The following is a 14,850-nucleotide window of genomic DNA, read 5'->3' as shown; positions in this document are numbered from 1 at the left end:
CTGTAACTAACTTCCTCTACCATTTCCAGTATGTTTTTGTTACCATTTTCTCTGCTGTGATCTCAGTATTAACTGCTTAGAGTGTCACCAAGGGTCTGTTTACGGTGTGTGGAATAGCTGATGTTAATGAGGAAGGTCCATTTTTGGTCAGGGATCATTAGGCAAGAGTCTGCTAGTCCACGTATAGTACAGGTTATTCCATTGATAATGTTTTTTTTTTAAATAAGTACTTAAACAAGGTAAAAAATTAAGTTGTGACTTAATTTCTTGCTGTTATTTGAGATTTGGTCATGTTTTGAATATCAATATCTAATCAAGATTTTACAATACAAGAACTCAATGAATGTCCTTCAACCAAAAGGGTCAGAAGGTCGGTGATACTACTTTAATAATTTTTTTTTGTACATCTCCAGACAAAGTATTTCTTGAAGATAGCTAATCCTATTTTAACCTTTCCTCTCCCTTACTTTATCTTCCCTGTCTTGTCTATCCAGGATGGCTTCACCCCTCTGGCCATTGCCCTCCAGCAGGGCCACAACCAGGTGGTTTCCATCTTACTGGAGAATGATACAAAAGGCAAGGTCCGCCTGCCTGCCTTGCACATTGCTGCGCGTAAGGATGACACCAAGTCAGCAGCCCTGCTCCTTCAGAATGACCACAATGCTGATGTCCAGTCAAAGGTATACCTGTAGCACTGTGTGACTTCAAAGGACCGGCATGTGTGGAAGTCACGCTAATGTGGTGCTACATGTTTGTGACAACATGTTCATACCGTGGTTATGAGGAGGTGGATTGGTTTTTGTGGCTGTAGTGAATTTCAGTGAATTTGGCCAAATACCATCTGGCCATATTGTCCAGACAGAGCCAATGAAGAACGTTATAACATGGACCCTGAGGAATCCAGTGATTAAATACAAATCTTTGAATTTGTTTACATCTGCTACTAAAATGTAATCTGTATCTGGTTAGGCTATTGTAAAGTACCACTGGACAGTTTGGGTTAGAGCTGGGCTCTAGTTATTATTCTTATTAACTTTTATTCAACGAGGAAAAATCCCAATAAGATTAAAAACCTTTTTTACAAGGGAGTCTTGACCAAGATAGGCAGCAGCAAGTACAAAACACAGTTAAGACAAAAACTAAAACAATAAAAACGCAATAAAATAAAAATACTTTACAAACAAATTATGAAAAATACCTGCATGTTATGGTGTAGGCCTCAAGAACTCTTATTTAACAGCAGTGCAGCAGAGTGTGAAACGTTCAATCCCCACATAGGTGTAGGTGTTTTAATTCGGAACTTGTCATGGCTTGTAATGTAAAGTTTTACTGCAAATCAAATTTTGTGAATGTAAACTGTGACTGATTTCTGTCAGGCACCATAATTATCGAGGTCATCAAGCTTTTAAAGCATTGCAAAATCTACACTTCTTGATTGTCTGTTCAGCTGTATTATACTATATTATGTTGTATGTCAGTAACTACAAATCTCAGAACTGAACAAAACAATTCATACCAGCAGATTGACTCATGAACATCTTTGCTAATCTTGGTTTACAATCTTTATCAAACCTTATCCATGTACATTTAGCTGGCTAAACCTAGCCAACCCAGCTAGTATGGCTGGTACCAAAGTTATTGGTTTGTTTCTGTCATATATTACAGGTTTTTCTTATTCAGATAAACTATCCAGATACAAGTCACAACAGGTGTAAATTGATTCCTGAAAATGTATGTATGGTTTAGTATATGATGGATCAGTAAGTCGTCATGTTTATCTACCTGTTTATCTTGTGTTTGTGTTTCCATCAGTCTTTTTGTGCATCTCTGTTCCTCTCTCTCTATATCTGCCTCTCTTTCTCATTCAGTGTCTCTGTGCCTGCCATGTCAATCCTGGTCCTGCTACTAACTGGGTCTCTTCCTCTTTTTCCTGTTTTTCTTTAAATGCTTCCCTATCACACACTTCCTTCATCACTTGATGCACCGATGTCTAAGTGTAGCACTGTCCACTGCATGGAGTGTGCCACTGTTTGCAGGTTGTATGGTGGTGATATTTAAGGCTGCATGCGACTAGTGCGGGGTGGACGTTGTTTCTTAGATCATTGGAAAGGTTTGGAATGGAGTTTTGACAGTCACTACATTACTGCTGCGAACAAAAGTTTTAAATTCTGGTACCGAAGTGTGGCTTTGAGTCACGTGACTAGAGTGGGGACTTTTTTTTTTCCCATTTACACATTTCACACAGCGCTGACGTATTGTTAGGAGGGATAGGAAGAGCCCGTATACCTATCTTTCAAAATTATTTGTTATACTATCTGCGGTTCACGATATGATATAATCACAATAAAATAAAAAGCTTAATAACAGTAGTGAAAACTGCCAAATATTTGAGATGTATTTGTCTTTTCTAACAATGGTTTAATTTGAGCAAATAATAAAAACCAAAACTACTTTCCGAAGCATTAACTAAGCTTCCATTAGCACTTAAAACAGAGGGCAAGTTAGCTTGAGTTAACTTACAGTCTCCCAGTTCCCCCTCAACGATGTGTTTTTAATCTCACATATTTGAGTAGCTATGTCTTTGAGCACATATTTCCTGAAAAGCCCAAACCTGGCATCATCTCTCTATTCTGGGACAATGTGGCACTGAGCAGCAGTTTGCTCACTATTGCCTTTAGGGGTCAGGGGGGCTAATTGCACTCATAATGCAGTTAACTCAATAATTAATGACACTACTCAATAAATACAATATATTTTGTGAGACTTTTGTATTGGTGACAGCCATCTAACAAGGTTTGCTTACATATCACTTCACAAAACCCAGACTCTTATTGAAAAATGCAACTGTCAAAGCAGATACACAAATAAACTTAGATAGCACATAAACCTTTTTCAACTACAAATTGTACTCTTCTTGCAGAGATCTCAGACTTCGTCAGTATCCTGTCCACATTGCTACAGTTGGAAAGACAGATAATAACACAGTCACATTACCTTCTGGCCTTGTTTCTGTGGACAAACTGTAAAATAATTTACACAGCAACGTCGTACTCCAGTTTCCCGGCGTTAGTTAACTCCGTAGGTCACTAGTCATACCACAACAAGCAAAGCAGCGGCAGCAAAATGCAAAGAGATTAACTGATAATCAAATCAGTCATTAGTTCCAATTCTTGGAGACCTTATGCTTTATGAAAATCTGCACTTCTGTCGAACTTGACATCTTGTGTACTAAGTCTGGGCAGATACTGTAAGAATTCTGCCCAATTTTAACCCAGCAGTTTAAAAAGAAGCGGGCAGCTGTAGCTCAGTTGATAGAGCAGTAGTCTATAAACCACAGCGTCAGTGGTTTGACTCGCTGTCCTCCTGGCTACCTGTCAAGTGTCCCTGGACAATACACTGAACCCTAAAGTTGCCCCAAATGTCGGCTACTTAAAAGTAAATCGGTTTGAATAAAAGTGTCCGCTAAATGACTAAGTGATCCACCCCACTTAGGATCTGACTGCACAGCCACCTTTAACCCACTGTCTATCTGACCACAGTGTATTTTTATGTAAACCTAACTCAACCAATGTTTCCCTTCCTGATTCTTCCTGCTACAGATGATGGTCAATAGAACTACTGAGGTATACACATGTTCCTTAAATTCTCCACAGATTTACTATACAGTCCCATCCTTTTGTTATTCCTCATTTATTTCTTCCCACCATGTATTTCTTTTACTTTTATGGCACTGCATGGTGTATACAGTGTAAAAGAAATGATTTGGTTCAGTTTTTAAAGTTCTACAGTTTCTGTTGGTTTGGTATGAGGCCACCATGCATGGCTGAGAAAAATGGCTCTCTTTGGCACTGGACACACTGATTTACCTTTTTTGTTTTAGAGTTTGTTTAATCATAGTCTGCATTTTGATTTTTATATATATATATATATATATATATATATATATATATATATATATATATATATAGTTTATATATTTATTTTGTCACCACTTGATAAAGTCTTTGTTTTTGTCACCTAAACACTGTCGTGAATAACTAAATACTGTTTGTTTTATTTTAAATAATGGCATTTGCTCTTGTAAAGTTTTGAGTTGATAAATACTGTGTTGTGCATTTTTGGAACAGCTATGAATGCATATTGCTTGTCTGTCTTGTAAATGTGTCTGCGTATGATGCTGCATGGTTTGTACAGATGCACCACGAATTGCGTAGTTTAAAAAATTATTGCTTAAGTAACTGCAAATATTAAAGTATACTGCTCCTAATGTATGAATGTCCCGAGCTGCCAAAAATAACAAAAGATAATTAAATAATAATACTTATTATTTAAAAAAAAATACAGCAAATACAAAAAAATCTAATTTTATTCAGGAAATTAATCCTGACTTATCAGATAGTTAGAGGAATATATTTAAACCCTTAAAAGATTGTTCAATAAATATATTTTCAAAGATCCCAAAGTTTGTTACGAGTAGGGTGACGATTGTGTTAAAATTAAGTGGTCAAAATCAGAGCCCCCCTCAGACAATATAATGATTTGAAATGTAAAAACATAATAATGCCAATACATTATTCAATCCATCCAACAGTGTCTGAAACATACATAGTGTCTAGACAGCTTTAAATTTCTTACACTTAGGTGAAAAAAAAAAAATAAAAAAAATAATGCTTGAAAATGCATGGTTACTCCCGAATCCAAAATAAAATGAAAACTTTAATGATAAATAGTCCATTACTACCGGTCTTCCATCGGTGTGCGAATGGGTGAAAAGCACTATATAAGTGCAGACCATTTACCATGTCTCTGTTTCCTGACCCTAGGAAAATGGTTATGAAAATGGCTTTTTACGTTTTGTCTTTATTAGATAAATAGTTACATATGTAGGTTTTGTATATTTTACCAATTTAAAACAGAAGACGAATAGTTTATAATCACTTTGATTTTGGCATTCTTTATGGTATGTATGTATGATTGATTGTGGCAGAAGATATGCATTTTCAATCGTACGTAAAGAAAATAAAAATTTGAATAAATGATTTAGTTTCATTGTTGGCAGTCTTGGTCTACCATACTACAGGTTGCTAATTACTTATTTAAGTTGCATGCTTTGTTATAGAATATTTTCTAATTACTTGCATCTACCTGTGTACTAGTACAAAATAAGAGTTAATCCATAATGGAATGGGAAGATTTTAAGGCTCTAAAATATATTATATGCTTGGCCAAAGAATGCACACAGTTGCATTGAGTAGCATGATGCATCCACGCTACCATCATTTGCACCATTCTAAGCTTTTGACTATGTAAAGTTTTGAAGCCATCACGTTAGTCACTGTATTCTTTACACTTTTGTAAACAACTTTTTCACATTAAATCGGACCACACTTACAGAATGGCAAGGTAAGGCAAGAATTTCACAACTATTCCAACCTGCTCTGCAATTTCTAACTTCTCTCATATAATTTTCATTGCTAACTCTAGTACTTCTATGACATACAGTTAACATAGTGCACTTTGGTGTTGGGAAATGATCCCTCCTTGTTATGTGCCACTTTATGATTTTAGTATAATTTGATTTTGGGTAGCTGATATTTGTCCATCTTCATGTCAGTATTCATGAGAATCTGTATGTACCTGTATGTAAAAATTTCAAAATGGTTTTTGAAGCCAAAGACAGGCCTTTTTGTTTCTGTGGTTGATAACCTGCATGGAAGTGACATGTCTGTGTGTGTTTGGGGTTGTTTGTAGGGGTGCTCAATATTCTGACTTACACCTTCTCAGATCTGTTAATTTCAAGTGTTTTTCTACATTTTATGTTTTCAGTGTAGTTATTTTTCACCTGTGATGCTTAATGTGACTGCTGCATGCTGGGAGGACTTCAGGTGAAAAGGCTCAAGTCTGAGTTCAAGGACATGAAGTTGAGGCTAATGCTCCTCTCTGTTTGTCTGTCCCTTTCCTGTCTCCATTCCAGAGTGGATTTACCCCCCTTCATATCGCTGCCCACTATGGGAACGTCAATGTGGCCACACTCTTGCTGAATCGAGGAGCAGCTGTCGACTTCACAGCAAGGGTAGGATACAACTTATCTTGGTCTCAACAGTGCGCTTAAAGACAATTTCATTCTACATGTGCACAAAACGGTTGGCTATTAAATCTCTGGGCTATTTACTATTAGCTATTTACTTTAATCTTTGCAAATGATTGTTTTAAACTGGAAACCTAAACAAAGTGCATCAGCACACTGCAGGCTACAGCAATTAGGTTGATTGTAAGTGAATCTGCTAAAAAAAAAAAAAAGAGGTGCACATGTGTTCTTAGCAAAACTTAAAAGTATAAATCAGCTAAGGTAAATCAAAAGGTGAAATCATCTGTCACTTACTAATGTTAATTGCATTCATTTAATGCTAGGGTGCTTTTGAGCAGTTATCTACAAGGGAAAACTTTATTCGTATCATGTGCATAAATCAAGCATCAATTCAGTGCCGAAGTCGAAAGATATTAAATCTGTTTATGTGTAAATACCTTCTGAATCAGTATTTTGCGTCTTCTACTGCAGTTAAATAGGTAGTACACGTATTGAACCAATTAGGATTATTTGAATTGAATCTGATCCTACTGTCAGGTTGTAGCCATACATACGTGGACATGAAGTTTTTGTTGTACTTACCTTCTAAGGCCTCACTGTGTGTGTTTGTTTCTTCACAACCTCAAACACTCACTCAAAGCCCTTTTTAAATGAGGCCTCATTTTCTTGTGGAGCCTCAAGACACGAGGCACATGGCTTTAAAAAAGGCCTTGCTTACTCAATTCATTATGCCAACTTTCATTTCTGATCAAACCTATTTTATGTGAACTTTCTCCCTTTATTAAGTTCGGATAGAAAATAAATCCAGGAGTCCTATTTTAACCATGTTGACAGCGTAGATAAAAATAACAATAATCCCCTTGAACTTTGCGAAAACAAGAAAAAAAGCACACATTTGTAGTTCAGAAGCATTCTCCTGAGTCTCGCTGGATTGAAAGGTGGTTGATCCTAAATCCCCCCGTGTTGGATGGTGGGCACCCATCCTATGTTGGATAACACAAGATGCCATAGAGAGTTTTAGATGGTTTCTGGCTTGACTAGACCAAATACATATTATTAAAACATATTTTGTTCTCTCTGCAGAATGGGATAACTCCCCTTCACGTGGCCTCTAAGCGTGGAAACACCAACATGGTTCGTCTGTTACTGGACCGCAGCTCTCAGATTGATGCTAAAACAAGGGTGAGTATAGGCCATTACTATCATCCCCATTAGTGATAACAGATTATGATTTAATGTCATTGTTACAAACTAAATGTTGTTGTTCCTTGTGAATTAAAGCAGGACAGGAATTATTTGACTCATACAACAATAGCATGGGTTAGTCATTGGCAACATTTGAATGCTTCTACAAAACTAACCTGGCTACAAATGTCATTTGAAATGACTGTCTTGGTAAAAAAAAATGGCACTTCATAGAACACAGACATAAGTTAAAAAAAAAAAATTCTTTCCAGGTCAGTATAAAGTCAGTATAGAGTGAGTTGTCTCCATGTTGGAAATGACAGTGTGTCTTCTTCAGGATGGTTTAACACCCCTGCACTGTGCAGCACGGAGTGGACATGATACAGCTGTTGAGCTGCTGCTGGAGAGAGGAGCACCCTTACTGGCCAGGACCAAGGTGTGTAACATGTCCAATCACCTTTTACCTGATTCACCCGGAAGCTGCTCAGCTTAAACAGACTGGCAGTGACTGTGAAAGGGGCAAAGGCAAAGAAAATGGTTAGAGAAACATTTGACCAACAAATGTATAATTTACAGTACTAAGGTTACTGTCCAAGTTAAAACTACTGTTTAACACAAAGTGACTCTAGGTTCTACCGATCAGTGACATTCTAGCTTAGGAGTCTTTGGCAGTTATATTTCTTCCCAAATTACAATCTGTGTCCTAAACCTCTTCTTACTCTGAAATGGCAAAAAGAGTAAAACAAAGAATTATTAAAAATTTTAATATTTGATGGTCATTTAGCCATTGTAAATGTTTCTTTACAATATTGTTTGGTCAGAATGGTCAAGGAGTGTAAAAATGGAAAGCTATAGTAAAATATTGAAAATTATATCAGAACAGAGATTTTTCTCCCTCTATGAATTTTTTGCATGTGCTTCCTTTGCTTTAATGGCCTCCTTTAAACACTTTTTTAAAACACCTCTGAGCAGCATTTATATCCTTTTAGATGTACAGTCATGTGCAAAAGTTCTCCTCCCCTCTTTTAATGTTTTTTGTGTGAAAAATGATTCTAGTATGCAGGTTTTAGTATTACATAATACAACCTGAGATAAACAACCACATAAACACATTTTCACCGAGCCAATATTATCATTATTAATTATTAACAAATGTGAATGCAAGAAATAAATTAAAAATGCAGGCAATACAAATTTCCCTTCCACGCTTCAATAAATTGTAGATCCATCTTTGGCAGCAATAACTTAAAATGCTTGTTTCCTGTCTGACTTTGTCAACCTGTCACATCATTGTGGAGTGATTTTCACGTATTATATGTACATAAATGTCAGTTTTCCAAAGTTTTCCAGCTAGAAGCAGAGAATGTTTTTAATGTAGTAAAGTCAGAGAGAAGTTTAAGAGGATTAATGAACATTCATTCATTGAACATCCTTTCAGAGGATTTTGGGCATTTGCCTGTGCACAGCACTCTTACCACTGCATTTCAATTGAGTTGAGGTCTGCACTCTGACTAGGCCATTCCAGAATCTTTATTCCTTTATTTTCTGGTATAACTTGACTTCAGATTATTGCCCTGTTGCTTGACCCAATTTCTACCAAGCTTTGGCTGTTGGACAGATTTCCTCACATTTGCCTCTATAATACTCTAGTGTAGTGAAGAGTTTATGATCTATTCAATGAAGGCAAAACAAGATCAAATCATCACAACTTCACCAATGTGCTTCACAGCGGGTATGAGGGGTTTCAGCTATAATGCTGTGTTTGGATTTTGCTGGGCATTAAGGCCAGTCAAGTCCACCTTGGTCTCATCTATCCATAGGATATTGTTCCAGAAGTCTGGTTTGTTCGGATGCAGTTTTGTGAACCTCAGTTGTGTGTTATTTTTGGGCAGAAGTGTCTTTTTCCTTTGCTTTAATGTTTAACATGCTCAGTGAAGCCTGCAGGGTCTGAGATGTAGCCCTTGTATTCAGTAGAACATCTACTCCCGTAAAGATTGGCATCTGTTTTGAATGCTTTAAACTTGTTAATCACCTTTCTCAATGTAAAACATTGACCTCCAATTGTTTGGAAATTGATTTATAACCCTTTCTAGATTCATGTGCAGCAACAATTCTTGGCATACCTAAGTGCTCCAGACCGGCAAACTGCCAAAACTACTACTTTTATGGGGGTCTGCAGGTCTGTTAATCAAGGGCTAACGATTAACTCTTGGCCGCAACTTACCTCTTTAAATGTTATGTAAACTGAAAGGGGGTTCTTGGTATTAACATTCTCTTTTTGACTTGAAAAAAAAAAAAAATAAACAAAAAGCTCATCTGGGGTTGTATTTGCCAAGTAGCAAAACCTGCTACTATCAGATGATTTTATGTTTATACACACAAAAAAATTGGTTAAAAGAGGGGGCACTAACTTTTGCTGACTGCAGTTTTAACATATTATTAATAGCATAATTGTTCCACGTCTACCAGATTGCTTGTTGTCTGCCATTTAATGGTTTCCACAAATCTACAGGTTTTCAATGATATTTAAGTCTACAGACTTGGAAGGCCCTGGTAAAACATTCACCTTATATTTTAAAGTTATCCCTATATCATTGCTTTGTGCAAGTTATTTTCAAGGACCTAACTTAGGAGACAGCAAGGGGGAGGTTCAAAGTAAAAGGGTATTATAGGCAATAAGGCAAATGTGAACACAAATTTAAAAAAAAAAAAGTCGGGGGGAATATGAACTGACAGTTGAGGATAAACTAAGGCAACAACATAACAAAAGAGTAACTAAACCACAGACTAAAACCAAACAGAGTCCAAAAACAGGGATCAGGCAGAGCAGAGAGATGAGTCCAAACCAGTGAGATCCAGGAACAGGCAGCACAATAAGGCAGATGGCAAAGTAACAGGGAGCAACAAAAAAAGAACACAGGACAAACTGGAACCAGACTGAAGGGAGAGCCAGGTTTAAAAGGACAGGGGAGCAGGTGAAACAAATCAGGACGAAAGGGATTGTTACCAAGAAGTGGCACAGGAGGAGCAACAAAATAAAAGTCAAGGGCAGGAAATAAAGCTGGGAAAAATGAGGACAACTAAACACAGGAACAGGATTTGGACTGTCTTGTTGAAGGAGCCACCGCCTCCGCATTTTTAGCTTTTTAATGGACGGTAGGTGGCTTGGATTTTAAATCGTCGGATATTGGGCTGCATTCATTCTTCCTTCCAACGAATAGCTTCAGTGCCTGATGCAAAAATTTACCCCCAACACATCAGAAACTCCACCGTGTTTGACTGTGGGAATTGTGTTTCTCTCCACACATACCTGTGCAAATAATGACCAAATAATTCAGCATTAGTCTCATGAGACCAAACAATCTTGGTTTATTCACATGCTCCTTAGCATACTACAAGGATGCTGCCAAACTTGTGCAAACTACCTTTGGATTTGGAAAAGTGGACTTTTATTCCAGTTGCCTCTAAAGTCTCTTTCAGCTACTCTGTCCAAATTTCTTCAATAACTGGAATATAGTTTTAAGAGTTGATACTGATATCCCTAAACACTTTTAAATATTTGTTATTCCCTCCAGCTTTGTGAAGATTGACCAATCTCATTTTAAGGTTTTCTGAAAGCAGTTTTCCTGATTCTATTATTTTTGTTGCTCTCAGCAAACCATTAAGACAGGCCACTTCTATATTTAAAATTTGAGTCCAATTTACCACACCTGGTGCCTCTCATCAAACATTGAGTCACCTGATTATAAATAGATAACTATTAAAATTAAATGTTAATTCCATATATAGTTTATCAATAGGGATGCACTGACTTTATTTTTATGCACTCCATCACCATTTTGTTACTTATGATAGTAAAGTAACATTTGTACTAGCTAACAACAACATTCGTTATTGTACTTATTTTGCCATTTTATCATAAGTGCGTGTAAACTTTTTCACTCTGTAGTACTGTGTCTCTGTAGTATGAAATTGAAACCAAAACTATTAAAAGCTGCATTTATCACAGAAACATTTGATATATTTTGATATCAAAATATCAAAATATTGTAATGACCAAAGTGTTACCCAACAGTTGCGTGTGGGCAGTACAATTTCAATTCAATTTTCAATCCAACTGTGAATTGGCATTATATAAATGTAGGAATCTCAACGCACTTTACAGGATAAATTCAAGACTATAAAGATGTATAGAGAAAACCCAACAAATCCCCCTTGAGGAAGCACTAGGCAACAGTGGAGAGGAAAAACTCCCTTTAACGGAAGAAACCTCCAGCATAACCAGGCTCAGGGTGGACGGACATCTCCTAATTTTGGCAATGTTCTGTAGGTGGAAGAAGGCTGTTCTAGAGATTTGTTTTATATGTGAGGTAAAGGACAAATCCTGATCAAAAATAACTCCAAGGTTCCTTGCAGTAGTACTGGAGGCCAGACTTATGCCATCTAGAGTAACAATATGGTTGGACATCATGTCTCTGAGATTTTTGGGCCCAAATACTATGACTTCAGTTTTGTCTGAGTTTAGAAATAAGAAATTATGGGACATCCAGGCCTTTATGTCTTGTAGGCTTGAAGCTTGGTTAACTGGTTTTTTCATCTGGTTCCATAGATAAATATAGCTGGGTATCACCAGCATAGCAGTAGAAATTTATGGAGTGTTTTCTAATTATGTTGCCTAAAGGAGACATATATAAAGTAAAAAGTATTGGTCCTATCACAGAGCTTTGTGGAACTCCATACCTAACCTTTGTGTGCATGGAGGATTCATCATTAACATGAACAAATTGAAATCTATCAGATAAATAAGATTTAAACCTAACCTAGTGCAGGTTCTTTAATCCCAATTTCATGTTCTAGTCTCTGTAATAAAATGTTATGATCAATGGTATCGAATGCAGCACTAAGATCTAACAAGTATAGAGACGAGTCCATTATCTGAGGCCATTAGAAGATCGTTGGTGACTTTTACCAGTGCTGTTTCTGTACTATGACTCTAAATCATGACTGTCAAGTCTTAAAAGAAATTATTTCTTGCACAAGATGGTCAAATAATTGCTTTGAAAATACTTTTTCAAGTATTTTAGAAATAAAGGGAAGATTAGATATTGATAGTCTAAGAGGGATTGGGGCCTTATTGATGATTGTGGCACTGTTGTACGAAGATCTATCTGTAATATTTGGGGGAAGGATCTGGTGAATTCTTTCTCTAATAGCTACAATTTTATTCATAGAGAAAGTCATGAAGTCATTGCTGCTCAGAGTTAAGAGAAAACTAGTCTCAACAGAACTATGGCTCAGCCTGGCTACAGTGCTGAACAGAAACTGGGGGTTGTTCTTGTTTTCTTCTATTAATGATGAATAATATGTTGTTCTGGCATCACTGAGAGCTTTTTGGTTTTTTTTAAACAGTTTTTCCAGCGTTAATGAGATTCTTGTTTTCTAACTGCTGTATAGTCCATTATTGTAAGAAAATGGTCAGACAGAAGACAATTATGAGAAAATACTGTTAAGTTATCAGTTTCAAGGCCTTATGTAAGGACAAGGTCTAGGGTGTGACTAAAGCACGAAATGATAAAGCTCCTCTTAGCTGTTCGTCTTCTCCAACTAAGAAAACATTATGGCTACTTAGAGGTTAAATGGTAAACTTTATTTATAAGCTAGTTGCTATGTAGTTGTTTCTTTTCAGTAAAAAATATTGCTTTTGCAGCCTAAAGAAGCCCGCTTTCATATTTAACTAGATCTGTTTGGGGGGGAGGGATTTAAGAAGTATGATAATGTTGTACATTGTTGTTATTGTTATTTATTGTATTGTTAGGTGTTCATTCAAAAAAAAAAAGAATTTCCTGGCTCTTGTTTCTATCAAGCTAAACAACCCTTTCTTTACTTTGCAGAATGGGCTTTCTCCTCTACACATGGCAGCACAAGGTGACCATGTTGAATGTGTCAAACACCTTCTGCAGCATAAGGCGCCTGTTGATGATGTCACATTGGACTACCTGACAGCGCTCCATGTGGCAGCACATTGTGGTCATTACAGAGTCACCAAACTGCTGCTGGACAAAAGGGCCAACCCCAACGCCAGGGCACTAGTACGATACAAAGATAATGTGTAACTTCAGAAGTAATATCTGATCTAGCTGTGTATAACCTTTATAGATTGAGTTATTTACTCTATGCGTGTGCCATGTTTTCTCTGCAGAATGGGTTTACTCCTCTGCACATAGCCTGCAAGAAAAATCGTGTAAAGGTGATGGAGCTGCTCGTCAAATACGGCGCCTCTATCCAGGCCATCACAGAGGTACTTCACACATATACAACACTAAGGGAGATCTAGACTAACTATAGCTTGACTCAAAGTTAGCTTTGCTTTATTTTACCTCCATTTTCCTCTATAGGCTCTACAGTCTGCATTGTCCACACTTGTCCATACAGGATCTCACTTCTAATGCACGTCACTGATTAATTTATTTGGTTTGTCTGTTAGTTCTGCCAACACTCTAGCTGCCAGGTGTGTGCTCCTTCTAGAACAGCATTGACAAGGGATCTGTGAAGGCTATTGGAAACAGTGTTTAAATTTAAACTGGCTTAGTCTTTGAAAGTCTTAGGTAGACTTTGTGTGTCCCCAGCTTTCAGCATACAGACACTAAAATCAACATTGAGTCTTCTCTCGTCCCTTATTTGTCTGCAGTCTGCATTTCTTCATTTCAAAATGTGTGATGCTAACATTTGCATACAAAACTAAAACAGTCTTCAGTCACTGTGACCACAAATGACAATTAAATGATAATGTTTGATGGACTGTTTTTTTTTTTATAATTGTTTTTTATATATTTTTTTATAATTATATACTAGTTTGCATTAACTCCCATTAATAAAATCATAGCAGCAAAACCCCAAGACAACAAAAAAATCCAAAACCAAATAAAACAGGATGCATTTTATTGCTAATGAATCAAGACACATTTTTGTTATTTATGTGTTATTTCATAGCTCCTTGAAACCAGTCAGCTATTTGTACATAATGCTATAAGGTAATAATTCATGCTGCAGTTGGTATCATCATAGTAACGTTTAGAATAACTGCTCTCAGATACATAATTGGATACGATGGAACAAAGTATAATGTTTTTTATAAATTGTTCATCTATATTATTTCTTGTTTCACCCTTTCACCTATGTCCCTGTTTAGTCTGGTTTGACTCCCATCCATGTAGCAGCATTCATGGGACACCTGAACATTGTCCTGTTGCTGCTGCAGAATGGCGCCTCGCCTGACGTCAGCAATATTGTGAGTGACACAGAGCATAATAATTAATTCTCAAGGAATGTAGTTCTTTTAAATTTGCTTCAAGGACCGATGATTTGGTTTGAATACTGTATGTGCTTGTATGCGTTCAACTCATCCAACGCCTTTTGTGAACAGCGTGGTGAAACAGCATTACACATGGCAGCCAGAGCAGGTCAGGTGGAGGTGGTCAGATGCCTGCTGAGAAATGGGGCGATGGTGGATGCACGAGCACGGGTGAGAATACTGTTGTGAAAGAGTTTTTAGTTTTGTCACATAAGGAATCAGTTGC

At 36.9% G+C, this 14,850-nt stretch overlaps 1 protein-coding gene across 5 annotated transcripts in view; it reads left to right on the top strand.

Moving 5' to 3' along the window:
• The window catches only part of ank2b (ankyrin 2b, neuronal), an 88,929-nt gene that overhangs the window by 18,983 nt on the left and 55,096 nt on the right, over positions 1-14,850 (top strand). For all 5 annotated transcript variants that reach the window (XR_010915733.1, XM_067523809.1, XM_067523810.1 and 2 more), the window contains exons 6-14: positions 495-680; positions 3,600-3,623; positions 5,975-6,073; positions 7,172-7,270; positions 7,611-7,709; positions 13,165-13,362; positions 13,473-13,571; positions 14,463-14,561; positions 14,697-14,795. Coding sequence is in view for 4 of the 5 variants with exons in the window: in XM_067523809.1 (XP_067379910.1) it covers positions 495-680; positions 3,600-3,623; positions 5,975-6,073; positions 7,172-7,270; positions 7,611-7,709; positions 13,165-13,362; positions 13,473-13,571; positions 14,463-14,561; positions 14,697-14,795 (1,002 nt within the window). In the remaining variant the exon portion in view is untranslated. The remainder of the gene's footprint in view (positions 1-494; positions 681-3,599; positions 3,624-5,974; positions 6,074-7,171; positions 7,271-7,610; positions 7,710-13,164; positions 13,363-13,472; positions 13,572-14,462; positions 14,562-14,696; positions 14,796-14,850) is intronic.

This window comes from Channa argus, chromosome 12 (genome assembly GCF_033026475.1).
Source record: "Channa argus isolate prfri chromosome 12, Channa argus male v1.0, whole genome shotgun sequence".
NCBI classification, from domain to species: domain Eukaryota; kingdom Metazoa; phylum Chordata; class Actinopteri; order Anabantiformes; family Channidae; genus Channa; species Channa argus.
This window is presented reverse-complemented; position numbering and strand designations above follow the sequence as displayed.